Source organism: Melanostigma gelatinosum (genome assembly GCF_949748355.1).
Source record: "Melanostigma gelatinosum genome assembly, chromosome: 16".
NCBI lineage: Eukaryota > Metazoa > Chordata > Actinopteri > Perciformes > Zoarcidae > Melanostigma > Melanostigma gelatinosum.
The window spans coordinates 6,769,252-6,797,063 of record NC_136649.1 but is presented as its reverse complement, the minus strand read 5'-3'; the positions used below and the strand labels follow the sequence as shown (position 1 = coordinate 6,797,063).

The window sequence follows — 27,812 nt, the reverse complement described above, 5'->3', positions numbered from 1 at the left end:
ATTTTATGACTTTATAAGGCAGTACATGGCCTTGCACCAGATTACCTCTCAGAAATACTTTTAGTTTATGAACCAGTAAGACCCCTTAGATCCTTTGGTTCCTATATTTTTGCTGTTCCACAAAGCAGAAAATAACATTTGGTGCACTGCTTTTAGCTGTTACGCTGCAAGCCCTTGGAACAGCCTTCCAGAGGATCGGAAAGTAGCTGAAAATCTTCAAACAGAAACTGAAAACCCATCTATTCAGTCTGGCTTCTATGTCGTTTCATTATTTTATGGTTTTGATTGTTTATTCTTAAATATGTTTTTATGCTATAATTTTGGTATGTATACATATATTATTTCTTAATTAATTGTACTTTTTTTACTTTTTACCATCATCAATTTATTTAGAATTATAGTATTTATTTATTTAATTTATTTTTCTTAATTTAATTTGGTGTGAATTAGTCTCTTAACCCTCTCTACATGTTTTGTCTTGACAATCCTTTGTAAAGCACTTTGAATTGCATTTGATTAGTTTGAAAGGTGCCAAATAAATAGAACCTGATCGATTTAACTGTGCAGAAATATAGAATTAACAGAATGAATAGTCACGCAAACGAAACAAAAAGAGAAGCTGTGCAGCATTCTAATGTTAGGAATGATTTGAACTATTCGGTACAGCCCTAAAACAATAAGGGGAAAGAAATACCTCTTGATGAAAGTCCTTGCTGGATATCCTCACTTTCAACCTCATCTGTCCCTCTTATGGATGTTTGTCCAATAATTGCAGTGAGTCTCTCATCTGTGGCTGTCAGATCAGGTGGTCATTGTCCTCCTCCTCTGTTTCCCTCTTTTTCTCTGATCTGTTGTTCTTTTTTTCCATGTAAACTTTATTATCCAACCAATTCTTTTTTTACTTGAGCCACAGTCCTTATCTCAGGGGACACAACATTCACCGCCTATTGCAGCCCAAGCCCTTTCATCGTTACTCCCATTGAAACAGTTTGACAAAGAAGTGTGCCTTCCACCCCGGACATTATTGTCTCAATTTCTTAAGCCATGCTTCTCTTTCACAACCAACTCACCGCTTTCTCCATGATAAACCTCTCGGCAAAAAGCATTCACTTTCATAGAGAAATGGAGGCATGCGCTGTCTATTCAGAATGATTCTGAGTCACATGGTACAATATACACATAAGAACAAAATCGGTCAGGAAACGTGTGGTCATTTTGCATGGGCACTTATTTTGTGTGCGAAGTAAGAACATTTCTACACATATTAGACTTTCCGTTGCTACGTAGATGAAACACAGGGAAGGTAAAAAAAAAAGTAATGATGCTTTTATGACCACTGTAACTCCATCCTTACTGGCATCAACCAACAACAACTCTCTCACATCAAAATAGTTGAGAATGCAGACGGAGCTGGTGTCGGCCAGACACAGGTGGCTAGATAAACTGAAAGCTTCGAGGACCTCCTAGGGCCAGGCATGAGTCAGGCTCAGGCCTAGGCAGCGGCAGACATAAGAACCCAAGGCCTATGAAACGGAGTGGAGGCTGGCTGCTGGCAGGCGGGGGTGAAGGTTGGTTTCAAGCAGTCCGAGGAGTTGACTGGAGACGAGCTGGCTGGAGGCGGCAGGCTGGGGAACAGGCTGAGCGGTCAGAAAAAAACCATTCAGCCAGTCTAGGACTATAAAATGTGTTGTGTGTCATTATACATCAACCTTACGAGCATTGTCATTGTTTGTGTCAATTCAATTTTTCAATAAAATTTATTTTTGTACAGCCCAAAATCATAAATTACAAATTAGCCTCAGAGGGCTTTACAATATGTACACATTTGACATCCTCTTGTCCCGGAACCCTCACATCAGAACAGGAAAAACTCCCCAAAAAAACCCTTTAACGGGGAGGAAAGAGGAAGAAACCTGTGGGAGAGCAATAGAGGAGGGATCCCTCTCCCAGGATGGACAGAAGTGCAACAGAATTACAACACAATCAATGTAATTACAACACATTTAATGTATGACACAACCACGACAGGAGGCAACACCTGGTCCAGGTAAACCCGGATACACAGGAACCTGTGAGGCGAGAAAGCACAGAGACTCTGGTGAAGAAGCAGGTCAATAATGTGCATTAACGGTATCGGTAATATGAAATAGTAATGTGAGTAATAATAAAAGTGATATTAGCAGTTTGAGTCAGCAGGGCCATGGTAGGAGGAAGGACCAGGGTCCAGATGAAACCATGCTCCATGGAAACCTGTGAGGAGAGGAAGCACAAGGACTCCGGGGAAGAGACAAAATCAGTACTGTGCATCAATGGTATCGGTAATAGGATTAATCATGTTAAAGGAAATACTCCAAGCGGTAACACAGAAAAAGAAAATAGAATAACAATTCTATCATTTTTAGAAACAGTATAATTCAAGTTAGTGGCAGAAAGCACATCAACAAGTCAGGTTTCTCATGCAGTAGTGACACATCCCTTCTGCACAGCACATTACCACTTCTAAATGTTGATGTATATCATATCACACCCATGCTTGAGGCGTGAATCTGCATCCCTGTGCACCTATTGATAGAGCACACCATACTATACAAACCACATGGTGACCCACCTGTCAAACATTGCTTTACAGCACGACCCACAGTCAAATACCCCACATGGTATTTTTAAAGTGGAATGGAATCAGCTCGGGGCAAAGAACAATACCGAAGTTTCAAATGGAACAAGTGCAAAGTGAAAGAACTGATCTTCAGTCCTTATTAAGATAATAGGAATATGACATGAGTCAGTAATAGGATAAGGTTTATGAATAACCAGGTGTCTGCTGTGAAATATCCTTGTTTTTCAGTATCAAGGAAGCAAACTGTTATCAACATGAGAAGGAATATAAGACTGGGTTTTATTTGGAGATACTGATGCATCATTTTAGACAAAAGGTGGAAAACAATACTCCTAAAACATGCAAAGGCTCATTCCATATACTTTTATATATTGCAAGTGTTTTTCCTAATTTGCTTTGAAAGAAGATGAATTACTGTGTGGATTATGTTCACATGCAACGTTTTTTGTTGTCTGAGAAGTTTGTGTGCAGGACTTTGACAATGTAGATGGGTTTCTGTCCCACATCCGGCTCCTGGTTATAGTTTATAGCTCCTAAAAGGCCACTAAAAGGCAAAGGTCAGGGAAAGATTGTGGTCTACGTGGTATGAGCGTTATTATCTTTTTCCACAGGGTTAGTAAAAATACAAAAACCTCATCGAGGCCTACACACGGAATATGAAAGAAAAGAAGAAAAGATGGCCTGCAGCTTTGCTCAGTTACTGTGTTCAGTCGGGGGGAGGAGAGGGAGGAGGGGACATAGTGACGTAAGAATCTTAATAATAAGTATAATGTGCGTCCTATTCGGAAGAGTGGTCCAGCAGCCGCAGCAGCTTCGGGTGGTGCGCACGCCACAGAACACGTGCATTGCAGGATACACCTGGTACACCTCCCTCATTTCTGCACAAAGTGTGGAGCAGTCCAAGGGGCAGAGCAGCAACTATGAGGGTCCGACTGAGACCTGCGGTGCCGCGCTGCGCGTAATGAAGGCAGTCTGAAGCACTTCTGCTGCGGTCGTAAGTGCAGAAAGGCAAAATGGGAATGGCGAGTGAGGATCTGCTCGTGACGCTTCAGATACTACCTGGTTTCTTTTCAAACTGTCTCTTCCTTGCCCTGTACGACTCCGTGGTCCTCGTGAAGCGCGCCGTGTCGCTCAGCTGCTGCAGGTCCGCCGGTTCCGGAGAGTGGCGCCGTATGTTGACCTCAGCTGGGCTGCGCTCGATCTGGAACGGCTTCCTTCTCGACGCCTATAAACAGGTAAACGTGTTGAATTCATGGGGATCGCTGCTTTTAATCAATCCACTAAACTCCAACTCGAACTGTTGACATCAGTTCCCATCCGTCTAATAAGAGGATCACAGCTTCGTGATCCTCTTATTAATCGGCATTCTTCGGCAATGTGCCGGATGACATCTTGTCTTCACGCATGCATCGCAAAGTGTCTATAATCATAATAATAATGTATATTACCTTTTAGTCAGAGGATGAGAGAGAGAGAGAGACCCTTCCTGCTCTCTGGGATCACCTAAAGGCCGAGCTGTGTTTTAATGCAGCCTACCATCGTTGGTCTCATTTATTTCCATATTTGTCTGTCTCAGTTGATGGACGGCTGAACGAGTGTGAAATATAGCTGCGGCTCATAAACAGGCTCCGTTATGGTAATCTTCCATATAATCTTTCAGATAATCTTCAGACTGAATAAACAACAACAAAAACAGGTTAAAGAGCAGCACATGTAGATCATGTATGAGTGAGCCTTGTATTGTCCGCCTTCCACAAGTGTACGTCCTTATTATAAAGAGCACGGTCTACACCTGCTGTATAGGACATGTGCCACGAGATAACTTGTGTTAATATTTGGAGCAATAAAAGTGAATTGAATTGGAATGCGGAGTTCTGCTGGGAGGTGTGCAGGCATTGTGCTGATCTCTACAGTTTTCTCTGTTGGGTTCATCAGTGATGATAAACGATCTGAAATCTATAGTTTGTGAGCATTTCGCATCATCAGTATTTGATTCGACTCAATAGAAGTAGCATTTCCTTGATTCCGCTCTCAATATTTCTGACCTTTTAAGCATGTCACGCAGTTACACTAAACAGTTATTCTAAAATGACGTCAAATTCACTCTGTCAAGTCAAAGTCCATCAAATTAAGTAAGTGCAGATCGCACCATTGTATTCCTATTGCAGTTTAATTTGAAATGTCCTTACTGGATTATACTATAATATATATAATATATATATTATGTACTTAAGTTAAAGCAATGTCAAACTGTCAGTAAAATATTTAAGGAAATTCACACTTCCAAAGTGAACACTTTTTTTTTTATCTGTGGGGATTATTGAATGCTCAATAATGTGGTGAAGCCCCTACACACCCATTCAGGTGTCCCTGATCGGACGTCCTCATCAGGCTGTCATTTGCACCCGTTTGGGGAGGACAACTAAAAACCTTGATGGCTAGTTTATGGAGTTTAGCAACCTCATCAAAGTCCCAGCATCATGCTGCAGTTTGGCAATAACAGCAGAATAGCAAGAACAACACAAACAGCTGTTATTCCTCACAGGTGTGAGGTGTGAGGACTATTGTGTGACTATTATTATTATAAGTCACATTACTATTACTATTACTGTTTTTGTTGTCATTATTATTCGATTATATCCACTGCGGCTGCCATAACTTGTCATCGTTTTTCTATTACTGCTACTATCACGATTACTACTGTGATTATATGTTACATTTCTATCATATTGGTTGACTGTGTTGTCCAAGTACAGAGGATGTTTAATGCTGTAAAGATTGTAAAGTCCTCTGAGGCAAATTTTGTGATTTTGGGCTGTACACATTTAATTCAATATAATTCATATATAAAATACAAAAATTAGTCTGTTAAAAGATAAAGGCAAAGCCCACCTTAAATCTCCTTGATGTGTGCAGTGTGTGAGTAAGATGTAATCCCTATTTATTATCACCTTAGGTGAAGCTTGGCCTCGAGGCACCCAACTCTAAAGTGGTGAAGGTGCCTGACAGCCCTCGATGGAGCAGCAATCTCAGTAATATGACGAATGTGCCACCTGGTGCCATGATCGCAAATAAAGAGGAGTGTCGCCTCCTGGATTTTGAGTCATCAGACCGCCCTCTGGTGGTCAACTTTGGCTCAGCCACTTGACCCCCCTTCATCAGCCATCTGCCAGCTTTCCGTGAGTTGGTGGAGGGCTTCAGTGATGTAGCTGATTTCCTGTTAGTGTACATAGATGAGGCTCACCCGTCTGATGGCTGGTTGGCACCTCCTATGGGCTCTTGCTCCTTCGATATCCCGAAACACCAGAACCTGGAAGAGAGGTTGGGAGCGGCACGCAAACTCATTGAGCACTTTTCCTTACCACCGCAGTGCCAGCTGGTGGCAGACTGCATGGACAACAATGCTAATGTGGCTTATGGTGTGTCCAATGAACGGGTGTGTATAGTAAAACAGAGAAAGATTACCTACCTGGGTGGTAAGGGGCCTTTTTTTTACAATCTGAAGGATGTGCAGCAGTGGCTGGAACAGAGCTACGGTAAACGCTTATCAAGGACAAGCACAGAGAAGGACATGTCCCATATTTCATTAAGGAAACAATAGATCAGTTTTGTGTAAGCGTAAAAGTCATGATCAAAAGGTGTATCATGGTGACATCATCTTCCAGAAAGATGTAATGAATTAAGTTCCTGAATTGAGGAGCAACTTCTGTACCTTTTTTGAAATCAGGCCAATTTTCCACACACCAGTCCATTCAGACTGGGATGGTCATATGTAAAGACCCAGACTAACTCAGTCCATTTGTCACATAGTCACCAAATGCAATCTATTGGTGTCGTTTTTTTTCCCGTGTCACTCGGGACAAAAACAATGTCAATGGAAAGTCGATTAGGATCGTATTTTGTGTTGGAAACGCATCCACGTGACAAAGCAACGGTCAGAGCTAGTGACATAGCATCCAATATCGCCAAAGACCACTTATGGTGGGCTGGTGTGGAGGTGGATGGGTCCAACAAACAGGACTTTCAACCACAAGACCGTTGTTTAATACCACATGTTCCAAAGTGTTGTTGTGGGTTTGTTGCCTAAACCTAACTGTACATTGCTATGTTAAGCCCAACCATGATGTTTTTCCTAAACTTAAGGAAGCGGGTTTGTTGCCTGAAGCTAGTTTTTGTTTTGGAACGTGATGTTCCGAGCAACACGAAAAAAAAAAAGATCAGTTCACGTCCGTCTACTTTGAACCAGTCGATTGCATTTTGTGGCTATTTCACGCAGTGCTGTGAGACTTTGTTGTAACAAGGCAGCACATTGATTGGAAGCAACAGTGTGTGAGCTTCATCTGTATTTATGCCCACTTCTGCTGCTAAAATCACATCTTACGTGATTTTCATTGAAAAACTTAAAAAGTTCCCATTTTTTAAAAAAGTTTTATAAAATAATACATCTAAAGCGATGCTGTAATTGTTCTGTGGAGGATTTAACATTCCGTTTTCTTTTCACTGAGGTCATGTTTTTATGCAAGATGTCAAGAACTTAATTGCATGTGTAATGTTTATCTACCCTCCTTTCTCTTTGGATAAATGTTCTTTCATTATGTACATTGTTCTCCATTTGACACCTTTTTCTTTTTGCTTCATAGTGTCTTTAACCCCTTGGAAGTGTTTGTGTTTACACCGTTGAATCAAAGTAGATATAATGCGGCTTTTAACACAACAGATAGATAGAAATAATCTCATGTCAAAATCAAAACAGAGCTTTTTGGCGAACCGACAGAAGTCTCTGTTTTGGTCTCGTCAGACTACACTACTGTAATGTGAGCTGCTTTCTCTTTGCCACTCTCCCATAAAGCTGCAGGGTGCTTCATGGTGTAGTCACGATACCGACAGCGTCATCAAAGCCCCACTAGAGCTACTCTGATGTACTTTTGCCCTGGGTCTTGCCCTGACTTGCTGTTTTTGAGAATACCTGAAGACATTACTCAGGGCTGAAAAAGCCCAATTCCATATTCCCCTGGGCAGGGAAGATGGTTTGTATTCACGACAAATCAATATTCCCTAAACAATATCATCAGCATCACAGTTGTATTCCTGTTACACGCAGTAGGATCATTAGTATCTGGCTTTATATCGCTAACATGATAATGGCAAAGTCAGCAATGCCACTGCCAGATAGCAGTTACTGTTGGCATTTAGAATGAATGCATGCATTCATTATGTGGGGAGTTTCTACGGGATGTCAGGGTTTTCAAGGACTTTTACAAATTTTCCAAAAACAGAGGTCCGAGAGTCACTTGGGGGTAATTAGACCTGATCCAGAAGTGGGTTGACATAGAGAGAGAATACCAGGCCTCTGCTTGTCATGTTTGATACAATCGATTCAATATAGATTACATTGACATTCAAGTGTGTTATATGTCATACAACTGAACATTACAGCTCAAGTTCTAATTTTAGGATTTTAATGACATGAAACCATGAAATATAATATATTTCTTAACATGTCAGAACATGTTGAAAGTCAGTAGGTTAGTGTGGTTGAGATGGGTGTCATCATCATCATCATCATCATGCTGGAATGATGGCATTAGAGCCCCGTAGGAAACACAGATGGTTTGTTCTTGTCGCAGTGACAAAGGTGTTCTAATGAAAACCTTTGACGAAAGAGTCCCTGACTCAGTCTCTGGTTGGATAGTGAACTGCACCTGGTCAACATTACACAGAACTATTGCATCTGTTTTAACTGCCAATCTGCTAACTGACTTATGTCTCGGGTAACTGATAGAGACAACTCTGTGTTTGTATGTCATTCACTGCGCTTTTTTCATTGCTGCTTAGGACAATGTTCATTTTTCTAACATGTCAAAGAAGAGAAATAAAGGAGAATGTTTGCTGCTGAAACTGCTTTATATATTGTCTTTATGTCCCAAAAGGAATCGTGTATGTCAGAAAGAAGAGGACAGGCTTATCAAAAGAGAGGGAAAAGGTATTTGTTAAAGGACAAAACACAGTCTGAACACAGTCCATATGAGAGAAGAAAGGAGGTGGTGGGAATGTTGATATTTTCATCTGAATCTCATTCAGTTATTGCCCTGAGCTCAAAGCAGCAAGCAGAATGAGCAGCAGTGAGTGGTACAGTGTCGAACAGCATTCAGCGTCCCAGGCTGAACACAAGCTCCCTCCATCCATTCATCCAACATGCTCTGCTTACCCGGGGCCAGGTGGTGAGGGCAGCAGACTTAGGAGTGTATTCCAGATGTCCCTCTCTCACGCAATGCTTTTCAGCTCTTCCTGCCCTACATTGTTGTTGGAGGTATTAGCGTCATATGGCGCATGAAATGAAGACATGTTTCAGGCCTAGAAAATATTCCTATCTCCTCTGCATGTTTTTCCAATACATTTTTTCAAATTTGAATCAATATACTTCACATACATCTCAGGTTCAGCTCTTCGACCAGAACAGTCGGGCAAAAATGATGCAATATGCTGACATAGGCTTTATTGTTTTTGACATGCATGCAGAGTAATTCCATGTGCACAAAAAGAAACTTCCAGTTTTCCATTTCTGGTTGCGTGCTTCCAGTAATGCGATACTAAACTATACCTCTTCACTTTTCACACGTAAATAGGATAGATATAGATTGCAACAGTACTCGTCAACCCTGTCTTCTGCATTTGGCCACCGGTTCTCATTCATATCACACCCGATCACACCTCGGATCACCAGGTCAGATATGGTAAAATATAGTATCATTTGCATTTCAAATAGTTTTGACCTCAACATTCATACCCAGTAGGCACATCTATGGGAGAAACTTAAGTTAAGGGTTAAGTGTCTTGCCCAAGGACACATTGACATGGATTAGTGGAGCCAGGGATCGAACCACCGATCCTCTGACTGAATGACGACCTGCTCTACCGCTGAGCCACAGTCGCCCATCACTGTTGTAGCAAAAGCTTTCCTCAAGCAACACATCTGTTAATAATCCAGTTTGTTATAGGTGGAATTATTGTGCACTTGACACGTTAACAGGAAGATGTTCCTGCTTAAATCTGCACAGATGTTTATGCTCAGCTTCCAGTTTCTATTACCAACGACTGCCTATTTCTTCTTTTCTTGTTCAACTGTTGCTAGGATCATTGTTTCTTTCTGCCTTTTCAACCATTGTACAGCGCTTCCTTCTCCGTGTACAAAACAAACACTTCGTGTAAAGAAAACTTTCCACCACTTATTAGCATGAATGACAATAAAAATATATGACGTATTTCTGTCAGCCATCTGACTGTAACGAATCAAGCTTTTGTGGCAGTTGACTTTAGCGGTGGTGTTCATTGATCACTGAACTACAGTCCATGCAAAATGGATATGACACCCAGTACTCTCCAGCAAGTATCATCCACACCAAATAAGCTACAAAAAGACAGCATCCACAAACACCAGCTATCTTCACAATTCATAAAATGAGGCCAGTATCCGTATATATATAAATACGGACACTGATAATAAGGTTGTTAAGGAACAATGAAATAAAACAGCTCTACTCAAGCCTTGAATTTGCCCACAATTACATCAAAATGTGGCCTATATTTCAGGTCACACAATGTCCCGAAACACTTCTAAATGTCCGAGTAGATATATGCTGAAGTAATTCACCGTTTTCCTGAGACTGGAACATCAGAAATGTAGTCTCTCTCACAGCTCAGGTTTTAGCCATGGACTTCATGTGACATAGAAGTTTCTGAAAGTCTGCCCTGGCAGACCCTCGGTTCGACCAGGCTAAACTTTTGTTCATTCAGATATACCGATTAATTCAAGGAGAAAGAGCATGGCTGAAGGAGGGCAGAGAGTAGTAAAGAATACATTAAGGAAAGGGAGGGAGGGGTGGGTGCATTCAGTACACATGCCACATGCAAACCAACCCCTCTCCCAGTGCCAGTCCAGTTCTTAAGCTTTTCTCCCAGCACCTGTGACAAAAAAGTCCTCCATACACATTTAAACTCACCCCCCCCCCCCCATTTCCACACCCTTACCTTCTCACCTTCCCCTTTGTTGTGTTATTTGTGGCAACCCATGTAAGATGTAGTATGGTGGTGTGAAAAAGAAGCTTTTGTGGCACAACTCTTGGCAATCCCCCTCAGTAAATGTATTCCTGTGTCCTCTTACACTTGAAAAGCACACAAGGTACAGCCAGACATTCAGTAATGCTCGGAAGTCCAACAGAATGTGACAGTGGACAGGATGGAAACTAATACGCACCAACGACAAGAAGAGAGGAGCTGCTGTGTGTGTGTGAGTGTTTTAGAGAGAGACTAATGGAGAAAGAGACAGGCACACAGCTTGGAAGCACATGAGAACAGAGAGATGCCGTGGTTTTCACAAAGTTTACAGTATTATTGTCTGCGGGACAAACATGGACTTCAGTATAGTACTAAGCTGAATAGATGTATTGAGACTGGATTATTTAGAGTTGAAGGGCATCAACAGAATAGATTGTCTCGTGTCAACAGGGAGGTTATTCCAGAGGAAAGAGGCACAATAACAACAGGCCCTGCAGCCAGCAGGAAGTTTGGCTCTTGGTCTCGTGGACATTTATAACAGGCAAGGTCCTTAGAATGACTCATGGTATATTGGACTAGTGGGACCATCCACTCCTGAAAGAGTTCAAGGTTTCGCCATGAGGACGTTGTTTCGAGGCAGCCGTTAGGAGCACTGAACAATTCCACGTCTCTTTCGTCCCAAATGCTGTTATTGTGCTCAGTAGCATGTAGCACTGTGGCTGCACTCTTCTTGCACACTTTCCCATTTTGACATATAGGAGCCATGTATTCTGAGAGCAGAGAGCACATAAGGCTTAAGGAGATCAGACAGGAATGAAGGGGCGGGCCCATTTATAATGTTGTAAGTCTGTCCGCTTTCAGAAGGTCAGAAAGAAGGCCAGTTATCAACAAAACCAAATCCATGCTCACATCAATAACATACCAGCCAGTTCATTGAAGTAACCCTATATCAGCATTACCCCTCCCGTGTAAGGGACCAGATGCTGACTCAACTTTCTGGCAAAGTCACTCAATCCCTCTGGCTGACTGCAGGCCACACAACGGGTGCTGGCTCTTGCCAGACTCCCCATACCGTTGCACAGGGACATTTTCAGTGTTGATCCTTTGCCTATGCTAATGCGTGACTAAACATCGCCAGAGCAAGACTGGAAGCTGAAATCAAGGAGGCAAAGAGGAGGCGACCGGCGAGACCTCAACACCAACAACACTAAAGATACGTGGCAGCAGGAGATCCATAATGTCACAGCCTATAAAAGCAGGAGCTGCCAGATGAGCTGAAGAACTTTTATGCTCGCTTTGATCTCCTCAACAAAGAGTCAGCTGTGAAGTCAGGACCGCCCACTGTCAGTATCCCCAGTTTCCTCAGGTTGTGAAACTCTTTTACTCATCCTCCACCCTCCACATGTTATTGATATTATCGATTCTTTTTTTTGTGTGTTTTGTTGTGTCGCAAAATGGGACCGTAATCTGCATTTTGTTGTGCAACCCTGCTGTACAATGACAATAAAATAACCATGTAAGCTTGCATGTTTCGAAAAGGATCACATCAGTATTCAGATTTCTTTGCAGCCCTTCAAATCTTTTCAGGCAATTCTCAGATTTCTGGTGCATCTTGTTGCCATGCTAACTCCACGTGATACAGCCTTTTGCGGTACCTGACTGATCTCGTAAGGTTTTGGTGGGCCTTAATGTCAACAGATCCATTGTCAATGGAATGTAAACTGGCTGATTTAATCAATTACCATCAATTAATTTGACATCTAAATGAAAACACAGATTCATTAGTGATGGCATAAAAGAACTCGGAGGTGGTGACCTCAAGCTGCACTGGGTCTGTTTGCTGCACTGGGTCTGAGTTGCTGCAGAACATTGATTGAAACATTGAAGAACATTGAAGAACATTGATTGAAACATTAAAAACAGTCATTGCAACACTAAAAAGCAGTGTAAGAAATAAAATACAGTAGTATATTAAAATACAGAAATTGATTAATATCCTTGAATCGGGTTCAATTAAAGGCAGCAGCAAACAGAAAAAGTCTTCAATCTTGATTTAAAGGAGCTGAGGGTCTCAGCAGACCTGCAGCAATTATTTTACTGAACAATGGGAGGTTTGATATTGGCTTATAATTATTCATTCTTGCGGAGTCTAAATTAGCCTTCTAGCGGTTTAATAACTGCAGTTTCTAGGGCTTGTGGGAAGACACCTGAGAGAAGGGATGTGTTTACAACTTGTAAAAGATCAGTGGTCATGCAGTTTGAAATATTTTTGAAAGAGTGTGTCGATGTGTCAAGGTGAAGAGAAAGCTCTTAAGCTGAAGCTGCAAGTTTACAAGTGAATTTTAATCCCAATCCTTTCAAATGGACAAGGAACTCGTCAAAATGTGATCACAGTTACAGGCAGCCAATGGTGGCAGGGCACATTCTTAGTTATAGGACAAGAAGGTTGAATATCTGGAAGCAGCTCAGTAGAGAGTTTATGTTGAAGTAAGTCCTTTGCAAAGGATCGTGATTTAGTCACATATATATTGAAGTAGCCTAGAAGTTGTATCAAACAATGGACATAGTCAACGACTGACTGTCAAATCAAATAAAGAAAGTTTCACTGAATAATATCCATATTAGTATAGTATTAGTATATAAACAATATTCATTGTCAGATTTATATGTAATAAATACATTTTCTCCTCTAATTTCAAGTAAGACAAGGGCTGGATTAAAAATAAAATAACAAATGCATAACAAGAAGCTTTTGAAAAATGTGACTCTTAAAATGAAGTACTTAATTAATAAAATAATAATTTAACTGAATTGTCCTTGCCCTGCAGCTTTATATTCATTTAATTCAGTTGTGAAATGGTGTGATAACCACATTCTAATGTGTTCAGGGACTTTATCGGTGGTTATTGAAACTCTATTGGTCTTTGTTTACAGCATTGTCTGTGAATTAATGTGTTTGGATTATGATCATATTGGCCTCTTAGGTTTATTTTTCTGTGCCTTAATTTCGTATTTGAGTGGGTACGTTTGATCAAAGGAGTTGTGCTTTTAATAATCGTCACGGTCTGAAGATATGCGATGCTTTTCGCAAAACACATATTTGATTGGCTGAGTATCACGTGATGTGATTTAAAACGCATGTAATTGGTCGGTGTGTTTCCTGGACAGCTGAGCGAGTGCCATAAAGGCTGTAAAAGCTGCGCCGGTTAAAATAGAAGCGCTCCGTTGAACTTTAGTAATTCTCAATCATCGGTTATAGGTCTAGGTTTTGGATACAATGCTGTCTGGTTCCAGACCCGGACCACGGCCCGCCTATTAGTGACCCCTATGTTAGGCGATCAAAGGAAGGGTTACAGTTGTGGTGTATACATCCCAGCTGAACGTACAAAGTGACAGCGTGACTGTGTTAACCATTGTCCTGTCCTTCTGTAAACCCTCTGCTTTAAACCATTTCTATTTAATAACTCGCTAAAAGATATTAAATCAGCTTATTGGTTTACCAGAACATACAATAACAAAAATAAAATCACACTTTTAGGAGTCAATTAGCCTATGCTAACCTTACAAAATACGTCTCTACAAAAGGTAATACAAAAATGAAAAGAATCAGAACTTTAATTGCCAAAGTATGTTGCACATACAAGGAATTTGACGAGGTGGATAGTGCGTAACATTAACAATCAACACAGTGCAAAATACAAGACATGATCTAAAAATAGAAACATGTTGAAATTTACAGTAAAATATGGTAAATAAACAAACAAATAAGAGTACGGTTTGTGTCAGGGTGAGAGGGGTCAGCTACAATCCCTCTTGCTCGCTTCAGTGTCCTGGAGGCGAACAAGTCGTGGAGGGACGGCAGATTGCAGCCAATCACCCTCTCAGCAGAGCAAATGATGCGCTGCAGTCTGAACTTATCCTTGACAGTGGCTGCAGCGTACCAGACCGTAATGGAGGAGCAGAGGATGGACTCAACGATGGCTGTGTAGAAGTGCACTATCATTGTCTTTGGCAGGTTGAACTTCTTCAGCTGCCTCAGGAAGTACATCCTCTGCTGAGCCTTCTTGGCAATGAGACCACTTGAGGTCTTGGCTCATGGTGGAGCCCAGGAAGTGGAAGGACTCCACAGCGTCGACGGGGGTGATGGGGGCAGGTATGGCTAAAAGAGAGGCAGGTACCCTATAAACCTGTAAACCTGACTGAGGGTAAACTGATGACGCCTTTAAACCACAATGCTTATGATATCAGTCTTTAACCTGGCAGGAAATACATAATACGTTTAAGCTGATATAAACAGTCAACAGCTATTACCTCTTTTAACTCTTTTGACTCACATGAATCAACAGCAATCTACGGCATTAACTACTCGGGGCACACAAAGGAAAATTAAACTCAAAGATGACAATAAACAAATAAAACAAGGCCTGAATGTAGCTTGGAAGCGACGAGTGTGTGTGGTAACTTAAACCGGTACCAACATGCTTTTATCTGCTTTTTCCAGAGACCGGAGACTGGCCCTCACTGCACTTAGTGAACTCTTTGCTGAAGAGGACAGGGCCACCACCTCAACACACATGGCACAAGTACCATCATGTTGACTGACACAGATGTTTTGGACTTGTACAGGAGCCAACCTGTTGTGGTGACCTAAAAAACCCTCGTAGTCTGGTGTTGGGAGAGGAAATCGACTCTACCCATCTTGTTTAACTTATGTACCTAGTACTTGTGTTCCAAGCCTCCTCAACTCCATCGTCGCAAACCTTCTCAACAGCTGGGGACACCATCAGTGTGGAGACGTCCTGTCTCGTACCAGAAAAAGCATAGAATCTTCCTCAAAAAGAACTGCTCACATACCAACCTGTTCCTTGATATTGGTTGACCTTAAACAACGTCTGCCTCTTGCGCACACACACTCGCACACACACTCGCACACACACATGCACGCGCACACAAGAACATTCACTCAGTAGGCAGTTTTAGGGTAGGATAGTTCATACATTTTTAACTAAATGCATCTGTAGATGGATTTTTTTATGTTGTCCAAAATTGATGTTTTGATTACATGGACTTTATTTCCTTTGGATGTGTCAACATCAGCAATTAGTTAATAAGACCATTTACATAACAAACTGAATTTGACTGTTGAATTTAGGTTTCGATATTGGAAGCAGTATTGAAAAGTTTCAAACAATACCCAAGCCCAGCTAAGAGCAATCCGTTTGCCGTGTTTCTCTCTATCGCTCTGGCTACTTCTCCAACCCCTTAAAGAAGTATAATTGTGTGGATGTAATGTGTCTCTCTATGGACCAATCTGGGGCAGCAAAAATAAAAACACTGTAAACATAAGCAGATAGTCTGTCTCCCCTTGGGGATCAATCAATGAAAATCTTAAGTGATACGGCCAACTATTGTCTTAACTCTAGTATTTCTACTGCTATGCACATTTGAACTCTGTGGATTTACCCAGAGTCCATACGGACCTGCTACAGAGAGTTTTGAACGGTGAGGTTTGAGCTCCATTCACACAGTTTTGTATCTTTTGATGTCAGTGAGCTTTACGGAGAATCCCCACTGATGAAGCAGTGATGCTTATTAGGGTCGAGTCTAGATAGACACCCTGGAGCATGACAAATAAACAAAATCAAAATTTGCTCTGCTGGGAATACAGTAATTTGCCTCAAACGGCACATTCATACTGGTGGCGATGCAAATTTGCAACAGTTGTAGCACTTCTCTAAAAGTTTTGAATAGATTTGCGCAGGCAGAGGATCGACTGAATAAGCCACCAGCACAGGACCTCAGCTCGCAAGGAATAACACCTCATCTTGGATCAGATCATCGACCTACAAGAGTTTGACTACATTTACTGTAAAGTTGCAGGCAAACTAAAAGTATAGTCATTAGGGGTGTAACGATGCGTGTATTCGTATTGAACCGTTCGGTACGAGGCTCACGGTTCGGTACGCATGACGAACCGAACAATACGTTTGAATAAAAAAAGAAAAAAAGAAGGAAAAAAATCTTTATTTTTTTTAAAAACCTTTATTTAACCATTGAGATTAAAAATCTCTTTTCCAAGATGTAAGTAACAACACTACATAACATTAAGGAGCAGTTTTTGTTTTTTATGCTTATGTGTTGCTAAGAAGACACCCCAGAAGATGGGTCACTCAGGTATAGTTCCATCATTGTTCAAAGTCAAAGAATAACTTCATGATGTTCGCTGTAATGAATAAATATATTTTAAAATCAAGTACATTTCTCTGGCATTTATAGTTTTCTACTGTACCGAAACGTACCGAACCGTGGCTCCACTGTATCGTACCCAACCCAACCGTGGATTTTGTGAACCGTTACGCCCCTAATAGTCATGGGGTCACCCATCTCCTGGACTGAAGGTAACTTGTGGATGGAACATTTTGAAAAGAAATCCCAAATGATGGCCTCATCCCCCGATCTGAGAACAGTATGTGGTGCACATTCACTAAACTGCACTACTCCAGGGTGAACAACTTCATCCAACAAATCAATAACATCAAGCCGCATATCAACTTAACTAGTGAGCAAGAACCACACCCACACAGTGCTGATGCAGCAGATTGCTCAACTTTGATTGCTGCTTATTGAGTCATTAATATTTAATGCTATACAGAAAGACTAAATATTTGAAACCAAGTTTTCTGGGCCTTTAAAACAGCCTCACGTTCTCTTTTCTGTTGAGTCTAAATGAGTAATAAATGGGGGCAAATATTAAAGTGCCAAAAGGAGTTGCATCACTGGATTTATCCAAGGACTACAGTATAATTTCAGAGAAAAAACAATGTTTTATTTGTTATCAAACTGATGAAAAAAGGTTATGAAAAGTAACAATTATAACACAAAAAATGTGAATTCCAGGCAAGTAATAGATTGCACCTTCACATCGTTAAATGACAATGGCAGATAATGGAAACACAAATGAACAGTAACATATCGTCAACGAATGATAAAAAGGTGACAAAACAATGATTTGAGGTGACGAGTCCCACTTCAGCCCCGACCCCCACCCCCCCCCACATACACACACCACCACCATTTCAGCTCTGTTGACCCGTGAAAACCCATCCATCACAGCCTCTTTCTCTTCCTGTATTTGTCATAACTCTGACTTTATTCTCTTTCCAAAAAGAAATATCACTCGTGTAACCTAGAACAAGAAAGCCATGATACAGAAGGAAGGGCACCTTCGCTGGACAACTGCAAGTAGTTCAATATTCATGCAACTTTAGAAACATCTCAGGTTAGAACTCTAGGCTAACAATACATTTTATTCTTTATGAAATATCAATATGATTCTCCACATTCCAGCTTTTTCTCCATTAAAATTAACAGTGAATAGATTCTTTCATAAAATACGTCGATAAATCATGTGTTCAGTCTGTACAATAGAAGTACTAAAAATTACAACTGTCGTGATATATGTACAGTTTTCTACCTACAAAGTACAACAGCTAGCATGTAATAAAATATGTAAACAAATTTTTATGTTTTTGACACAGTTTACTGTGACAGCAGATATAATTCACACTTTCAACATTTGATTTATTTCTGTATACACATTTGTTAACAGTGTTTAGTACTGCATGTATCTGTCTCCTCACTCCTCCATAGAAAATGAGAACAGCAACGAACCAACATACAGTTTTGCAGAAAGATAAAACCACCACTGGCTGTGCATCAATAATAGATTTTTTTTAAGAGATCATGTTTTCCATGTTTAACATTTTCGAGGGTTTCAAAACGAGGATAGGGTCTAAGTTCTGATCGGATCATGAAGAATTGTTTGGCATCAACGAAGAGAACATGGTCCAATTTGAACACTGTATACTGGACTTTTACTGTACTGGACTTTACTGTAGCATTAGGATGGCATGCATTTGACAATCTGTTGCTTTTTACCTCGAGAACCAGCCACTGCTTTCCACGAGGTGAGTCACTCTGTCTGTCAAACAATGACAGCAATTGTGGTGAATCAGATGCCAGAGCGTATACGGATTTTAGGAGATCTGTCCATGGCACAATTTGCTCACTTGGTATCATTCATACACAGAAATAGTCTTTCCTTGCTGTTCTTTTTGTCATTTTTTCCCTTTTGCTTAAAGCAAAATAAGTCAGACACCACACTTGTATTATGTATAAACCATAAAAAATGTGTCATACTCTGATGCATCAAGAGTCCTTTTTTAACTTTTACAATGACAGTGTGCCTGACCCCCCTCTCGTTAAGCACTACATGTTGCTTACATGCTGAAAATGTAAAGATTATGAGCCTTTTGTAATTAACAATCTTACAAAAACAATTTTTGTTGAATGCCAAGGATCACATAGCTCTAAAAGTCACTTAGGAGAATGATGTAGCTGTGAAATATTTCTATACTGATAACGTCTCGGACCAGATAGAAGAGTAAGGTCTCTAAAGTTGCTAGTTAGCTTTGTCGTTATGCTTACAATAGTAAGTGTGCTTTATATTACAGTACATATCATCATTTCAACTACTCAGCACAGTATAAGATTATTCAAGTTCCATGTTATACCATCATTTGTCATAGCTCCTCGCGAGGAAACTGATAAGTAAATGTTCTGTTCGTGCTTTCTTTCTTCACTCTCTCATGCTCACAAAAGTCTCACAGTCACACGTAGTACTCCTTATCCTTATTTTTCTGTTTCTTGTTGCTGCCTTTCAAGCTCTGCTGTTTGTCCTTCATGACAGCGCCATTGCTCTGCACAGCCGAGTTGGTTATGTAGTTCCTGCTCTCGTCCACCTGGTAGGAGCCTTCATCCCTGTTCCTGTACTTATACATGGCATACAGAAGGATGAGGATGCACAGGGCAGCGGCCGCCACTATTCCGATGACCATCCCGGTGGTGCTGCTAGATTCACGGACCACTTCCGAGGGCCCTGGAACTCGCCTGACGCCCGGCTCTGTGGGGAGTGCTGTGGGTATATTACGGAACATTGGGGAGGTTATTAATGAGCCCCTCAGCTTGGTGCTGTCTACCTCAAAGGATGTGGGCAATGGAAGCAACACTAGGTCGGGCTGGGGTTTTAGCTTGCGGTTATTCATTTTGCCGGCTGTTTGGCCGGAGCATTGTTGAGGGGTGCGGTGGAGGCAGAGGTGGCGGTGGTGCGGCTCTGGTCGGCGGTTAGTAGTGTGGCGGTAGTGGTAGTCCTAACGCGTCTGGAGATTGGGATTGAAGGTTTGTTAGGTCTAAAAGTCTTGGGTGCGTGAGTATTGTAGCCACCTTCAAAGCCTGACGTGGATGAGGTCTTATCTGTTACCAAGGAGAAGGTCGTGTAAAAATCTTCATCATCAGTAGGGGGCAGGTTAGACTTCAACGCTTCCCCAGAGCCATACCCCGATATCACCAAGCCATCATCATCACAATCATCGCTGCCTCGGTTCGACAAGCAAGGTACCCCCGCCTCAGTGGCCTTGGACAGGGACTCTTTGGTGGTCTCAACAATGGTGAGGAGTGAGTGGTGTGTTGAGGGAGTGGGAATGAAGGGTGCACAAGGAGCTACAGAGGGGTGCACTAATGGATCCTGAAGTACTGGGATGACTAACTCAGCTCCTGGGGTTGGAGACAGACAGGCAGTCATGTTAGAGGCCAGCATGGGGATTTTATGACATATACTAAAATAAACACATCTGGACAAAACAACAAAACAGGCAACAACAAAACATCAATTTAAGACTGCTACATCAAGAAAAAGGAAAGTAAAGTTGACATAAATTATATATTGCAACAGGTTTAAGAGGATGAGCCATACAAATCAAGTTAAATATGCATTAAATGCAATGTGCTCGCTAGAGTTAAGTATAATTGTTTTTTACTAAATATCCTTTCAAAAATGTTGAAGGGAAAGTACAATCTTTAACGGTAAACTGATAAACTGCATTACTAAATACAAAAAGAATTCTGAAAAAGTATTAAGCCGAGTAGTTACAGTGAAAATACCAGAGTTTTTCTCATCCCTTTATTCCCCCATTTATTAAATAAGAAGTAAAACTTATATTGTTAAAAAAAGACTTTCCTGCAGTAAGCCAGATCAAATAAAATATATTACTGCAGACTTGCTATCATAATGTAAATGGCAAAGTCTCTCCAATCCTCTTAAACCCGTTGCTTTATTCACAGAAAACTATAATTATAGTTCTACAAACATTTCTCAGAGGCAGAGCTGTTCTGGAGGTAAAGTTATCTCAATCTTAAAGTCACCTTTCAGTGAGAAAATACAAATAACCAGTTTGTTTTAGCCGCCTTGAACAGCGAAGATGGAACTCTTTGTAAAAACTGAATTGGAGAGAAATGAATTAGATGCAAATTACTGATATCTTCATTGTCAAGAGAAGTCTGGTTAATCACTTCTGATTGGACGCTTTTTCCAGGCAATTTTTCATGAAAGTTTGCATATCATGACCTAGAGTTCACTACCAAGAAATGTGTCCATTTTAGTTTTGTCAACTTGTTTGCACATACAAACTTTTCTTGTAGCTAATTAGTACAAACTATCAACAGGTCAGGATCAAATGTGTTCAAATGACATGGAAGGTATTCCAGAGAGCGGAACGCGCACAGACTAGATCGCTGCTGGGATTGTAGAAAGCTTTTGTCACAAATCAGGGAGCCTGATCACGGAAGTGTCATTATGCTGACATCATTTTGATTTTGTTGTAAAAGCAGCTCTGCGACCAAGAAAAAGCTGTGGAACTATAACGGCTTTAAGTTGATACTTTATCAATGGCAGAGCAAAGTCACCTGAATGCTCACCCTTTGTGAAATACGAGCCTGAGTGGAAGATGTCATGTACCTTCATCCGGCTTCATTTAGCAGTTAGCCTCTTGTTCACCAGAAGAACAGGAGACCAGGTCCCCGAACAAATCTATTCTCTACATACATGCTCTCACGTTATACTACGATAATCAACACATCTTCTTAAGCACTGGTAATTGTAAAATATTAAATCAGAACAATTCTTTTCAACTGTAGTATATAATATCTGAGCTGAAATCGACACATTAGACAGCGTTATTAAGTGACTTCTAGATCACTTTCTGTTGAGGTTGCTAATCACAAGGCTTTTTATGGATGTGTTTGTTTCCTCACCATAATCCATGAGTCCTTGTTCCTTGATAAAGAACCCTCTCTCTTTTTTTTCAACTGTATAAACAGTCTTAGTAGAAGTTACTTCTTACTGAAGTTGCTGTAAGTAAAACTGCTATACCCAACACAACAATATCTGTTGATACTTCTGAGCAACTGGCAAACTTCAACCTAGAGGTGATAAACAACATTATTACGGCATGTATCGTCATTTTTTTTAATCGTTTGCCAATAATTGCCAGTGTTCCATTTGGCTTGCTGTGGACTGTGTATTGTATACCGCTGCTGAAATCTCATTGTCCTTTCTGTATTTGTTAAAAACAGAGGATGTAACATAGAGCTGGGCTTACTGAGTTACCCAACACCACAAATCAATAACAACAAAAGGCTTTAAATGACCACATTTATTACACTGTAGTAATGCTGCTCTGTATGTTTCCATATGTGCTGTATCAGTCATTGCAGATTCTTTATGAAGTGTTGAATGTCAGTTCTGAAAATATAAATAAAGTTTTTTTCCTCTATCTGCATTACATTACCTTGTAATTTTGTAAAATTGTATTATTAAATAGGTGGAGGCTTCAAATAAGCCAAGTTGGCTTTCTGTCTCTTCCTGCACTGTGATTCATTTATTTCTGTTATGTTTGATTATTTGAAATTTTGTTGTTTGAATTGTGCAAAATAAATAACTCTAACTCTACATTCAGTGCTAAATAGCACATTTTTGAAAAAAGTAGATGTTCTGGTGACATGGGCCCTCCTTACTTAGAAGGAGAAGTGCAGCACAATGAGATTTATTCATCATGGAAATATGATCTGACGCAGGTATTATTGGAGTGAACATTCAAAGTGCCATTGCCATGAAAAGTATCCACCGCCATCAAGCATGTGCATACTGAATCTTTGATGCACATTGCATATACTTAAAGCCAACTGTTGAGTAACTCACCAACTATCACAAACACCAACATATGCATTCACCAGCACAACACTCTGTATTCCATCATGTCAAACTGTTAAAGATGCATTCAGCGCTCAATGTTCACAACTTGATTGGAGATGCAGTTTGTAAGCTTTTTGAAACCTTCTTTTAACAGATGCTGTAGTAGGTAGGTGAAAGTCAATTTAGCATTTTATATTCATATATAATAAAAGTATTACTCAATGATGAATAGTGGGTCAACTTATGTCATATGATGTGATCCGATTGAATCAGTGTAATTCAGTGATGCGTAATTGCTGAAATTGCTACATGTAGCATCTAGCACGTTAACTAGTCGCTTTGCTTTTAGTGTGAGGTGCACAAGAATACAAATGTTGAGATGCTCCACTATTCATATTTTACAGACTGCATCTTGAAAAAACAATTCAAAGAGAGTTTAAACATACATACTGTGTGTTGTCAACTTACATCAACAAATTGCCCACATGATTTAGGCATGAAGAAAAGATTTTACAAAGGAAAAGTTGTGTAAGAATGTTGGATAGCCACTTGGTACCGTTAAAGATCATTTTTATCCATTGTAGATTGTGTTCTATCTTAAACACGACGGTACAGGGAGGCAACAACACATACATCCACAACACATAACATAAAAAATAAACACCATAATTCTGTTTTTTATGTTTTGTTTTTTCCTGGTAAATAGTTTGTTTGTATTTTTTTTTACAAAACAAATGTGTACCGGTATCTACATTTTTTTTCATTGCAATAGACTTCAATAGTATCTAAAATCTATTCATGTTACAGTTTTTGCTTTAATTGTAATTTGATCTTTAATGTAGAATGGATGGATGACATTATACTTTAATATCTCTAAAGACAAGGGAGAAGGTGAAGAGGGGGGTGGGACCTATGAACATACTACATAGGATATGAGGGTGATGAGGGTGACAGTGTAAGTCAGTTGCCATGTCCATGTAAAGGCAGTACGAAGCGGTCGGGCGGCATTAGAGCTTTTGGCTGTAAGGAAGGGATGGGGATATACAAACAATGAGCAATATACATGCCCATCTACAGAAAAGAACAGAAGAACTCTAACACTGACAAGTCTGACAAACCCTAAACTGCAACTTCTTAGCCATGCAATTCATTTGTTTTACAGTCAAAATATTATTCAACAAAGATGAATTTGTTTTGTCAAGATAGATTTTTAGAAAATCTGACAAATGGAAGATATGTGAGAAGAGGATCGGGAACTGCTCCACCTACTAATTTGTGGGCTTTTTGTATACGTTTAAAATAAAAATGCATGAAGTTGAGTTGATCGAGCAACTGTTGTCGATTTTAACTTTCCTCTTTTAAGTTAATGTTTGTCAGGAAAGCATACTGTAGGAAATAAAACACACAAGTTAGTCACTGAAGTAGTTCCAAATAAAAAAGAAAAAAGTCTAATTATATCAAGAAATATTTCACAGTGATTTAAATATTATCTGATTGACAATAAAACAAGCCAAACATACATAATAAGCCAAAAACCATAATCAGAACCAAAATGGCAGCGATCAATTGGATAATACAAAAAATATGACCAGTTACAACCGTCAAATGAAAAATGTTAAGATGGAAGAACAAAGCCAAAATATTGCACACACTACAACCAGATGCACACAATATAAAACAGACACTGCTGAGAGAGGCACTCGACTGGAGGACGAGCTCCTCTCTCGTGTGACAAATCTATCCGTAGTGTTAGTCTTTAAACATGAACCGGCCGTGCATTCCGGGTGTACATCAGAGAGAGACGGTACTGGCTGAGGATGGGTTATTATTATTCTTTGGTTTTGTTTTAGTTGTCCTGCAGGATGGTGATGCATGCTTGAAGTAAGTTGCATTTAGGGAAAGTAGAAAAGAAACAACACAGCAAACTGGGAGCAGGTAAGACTGACCAATGTTCGAAAAACAGGAGACGGACACTGTGTCCCAATCCCTTACTATTTATGAATGGTTAATAAAGTTTGTGCTGACAAGAAACCATGTGTGATACTCATTAAACAACATGTGTGCAGACAGACGTCAGTCAAAGTGCGACTTTGTAAAGCTACAGCCAATTCTTCTCTATTTCTGTTGTGCGTTGCATTGCCGTGTGCATCACCACACGCAACATCAAGTGAATTCTGTATGCAAATGTTTGAGTGTACATCATTTTGCCACTTTTCCAGCGTGAACACACACCCTCCCCCACCCCCCACACTAAAAAAAAACAAAACAACTGGGTACTAGAGTGTAGTATGCAATTGGGACACAGCTCAAGATTAACTGATAGCATTGAGGGACAAAATAAAACCACGGAACACATATTATCAATATTTTGTTATGTACTGTGTATGAAATGGAATTTATTCGGGATTCAAGTCAAAAGAAGAAGCTTAAAGCTGATACCCATGACATTGTGGCTGTTGTCACCCAAGTGGACGCTGCAGTTTGTGTGAAAACTTGTAGTCAAAGCAAAGCTTGTTCCAACTATTGAAATGAGATACTGGTGGACTTAAGCCTTTGAGTTTGTTGCATGAACATACTAACATCAATATTTCTCATTGCCAGTTACACAGTGGGTCCATGCTTTCACACTGGCATTTAAAGCTAGGTTACGTAATGCTAAGGGCTGAAAGTAGATTGAAGTTCTTGCCGCTGCTACTACCCCAACCGTCATCGCTTCATATTGCTCACCTCCCACCCACAGATGCAGCCGATACAGTTTGAATAGATACAATTGAACAGACTAAGTGTTTGCCATGGCTCCTGATTTAAAGTATGACACACTGTCGAGGGAGAGGGAGACTGTCATGTTGAAGACAGACTCAGATGCAACTGACACTGATTTCCTCATGTGCTCTGTTTTCATTTTACACAATAAACAAATTTACTCTCCTAAAATGAAAATAACCTTTTTATTTTGTTCTTCAGATGACATTATTGTCATAATTAATAATGTGTTTAAGAAATAAGTTTCTCACAGTTATTTAATCTGTTTATACGGTAGGAAGTCCTTGCATGTTGATATGTTGGTGGGATGAGGGTTAAAGGCTGGAAGTGCCACAAAATATTTGGGAATGTTGACAAAACTTTCAAAATCACAACAATTTGTTTAGTTTCAAATCAGAAGAAAATTCCAACTAAATTCATGGACAACAGTAGAACAGAAGATCTGTGTGTGTTGAGGAAGTAAAAATGCACACGCACACCGTTATGCCAGCAGAGGTACAGAAGTCGCATCTATTCGACCTGCTATCATGTTGTTGGAATAAAACTGAACATCATGAAACTTCACGTCTTATTTTGTCATTTTACTTGGGAGATTTTTGCAAGAAACGACTTCCTGCCAAAACCCCTCAGCACTCGATATCAGACAGCTGCAGCAGAAGTTGACGTTTGCACCAGTTGGCCAACTAAACAGTTTTGGAAATGCAGCAGCCACAAATAAAAAGCCGCAGATCTGTGCTGGAGATAAACACACGGGAACTCATTTTTGCAATGATTGCAAAACTCCATGAATGCAGCGCAAATCTGGTATCTGTGGCTGTCAGGACTGTTATGAGATATGTACGATTCCACCAGCTGCTAGCTTAACAGCTGTGAGTACTAACAGCAGCCATGTTGGTTGGTTACCTTCATAATGATCATTTTGGGGGAGTTGCATTGAAGGAAGACTTGAGGGGACGGACTCTCAGTGTTGGTTACTTGACGACTTTCTCAGGGTTCATAGCGCGAGTGCTGCTAGCTACCTTCATGGAGGAGAGTTGTCAACACTGGTCTGGGTTTTTAGGTTGGATTCGTCTTAAAATCTTGCTGGTTTCTCCAATGTTACTGACCCAAGCTGTGAGTTCAAATCAGAAGGGGTTTGCAAGATAGTTTATTTCATTTTTTTGTGTGTTGTTGCTAATGCTCACTAAGTACAACTTGACACTGCACATTACTTTTACCCAGGCAGGAAGTGAAAAAGTGGTATTTGATTTACATGTCTTGGACGGTGTTGTGATGGTACATTTACGTTTTCCTCAACACACTCAATTTACCCCAACAGTTATCCAGTGTGGAAGCATCAGCGGTCGGACTCAGATTAAGACTCAGACAAACTAACCGAGTGTGAAAGCAGTGCCACTGTTTGCATGTTTTACGGTGACTCCACCACTTCGAAGGATGTATAAATGCTTGACCAAAATATATTACGGATACCAGCTTTAACCCCATAGTGTCTTTTGACTTATGATTCAATACTTTGTCTAATGCAACCCACATGGTTCTTCCATGTCGGTAAAAATAGAAGCGGAGAGGAATTCCATAAGATGGCATATGTCTGACTGGTCTGTGCTCAAGGGAAAATAAATGGAGACCAGACGGTCTGTTCACCAACTGCTTTTAAAACACTGGTCAGTGAACACAAAGCATACGTGGTGTATAAACATATTTGGGTAAAACTGCTTTAATGGGAACTTTTTACAACGTTTAATGTTTGATTTATTTAACTGGCAGGAATTTAATATAATATTCATCAATGTGTTTTTATTAGTATAATGACCTGAAACTAAGAATCATTGTGTTTTTGTTTCTCTTTACATAGGGAAAGTTAATACTTCATATATATATATATATATATTTTCAACAAGTGAGAAACCTATTTCCCTCTGCTCTGACCTCAGTCTCTCATCCACCACCACTGTGTTTACACGAACACAGAACCTGCTAACTATAGCACATTGTTCCAAAGAAACTAAAGCAGAAGCCGTCTGTCTGTAGTCTAACTGTTGTCAGCCAGGAGGACAGAGGAAAGGAGGACTTAGGACAGAGGATTTAGGACAGAGGAAAGGAGGGCAGGAGAACAGAGGACAGGAGGGCAGAGGAAAGGAGGAAAGGAGAACAGAAGACAGGAGGACAGAGGAAAGGAGGAAAGGAGAACAGAAGACAGGAGGACAGAGGAAAGGAGGAAAGGAGAACAGAAGACAGGAGGACAGAGGAAAGGAGGGCAGGAGGACAGAGGAAAGGAGGACAGGAGGA

General features: G+C 40.4%; 2 protein-coding genes across 2 annotated transcripts in view; one reads left to right on the top strand and one right to left on the bottom strand.

Annotated features, from left to right (window-relative positions):
• The first annotated feature begins 3,248 nt into the window (after positions 1-3,248).
• Positions 3,249-8,501, top strand: dio2 (iodothyronine deiodinase 2). Its single transcript, XM_079286489.1, has 2 exons — positions 3,249-3,852; positions 5,574-8,501. Exons 1-2 carry the CDS (start codon positions 3,631-3,633, stop codon positions 6,216-6,218), a joined length of 867 nt encoding a protein of 288 aa, XP_079142615.1. The 5' UTR covers positions 3,249-3,630; the 3' UTR covers positions 6,219-8,501.
• Positions 8,502-19,341: 10,840 nt separating this feature from the next.
• Positions 19,342-27,812, bottom strand: part of nrxn3a (neurexin 3a) — a gene marked incomplete at both ends in the record, with an annotated part of 122,481 nt that continues 114,010 nt past the window's right edge. The window contains one exon of the mRNA XM_079286182.1: positions 19,342-19,646. Coding sequence (XP_079142308.1) covers positions 19,342-19,646 — 305 coding nt within the window. The remainder of the gene's footprint in view (positions 19,647-27,812) is intronic.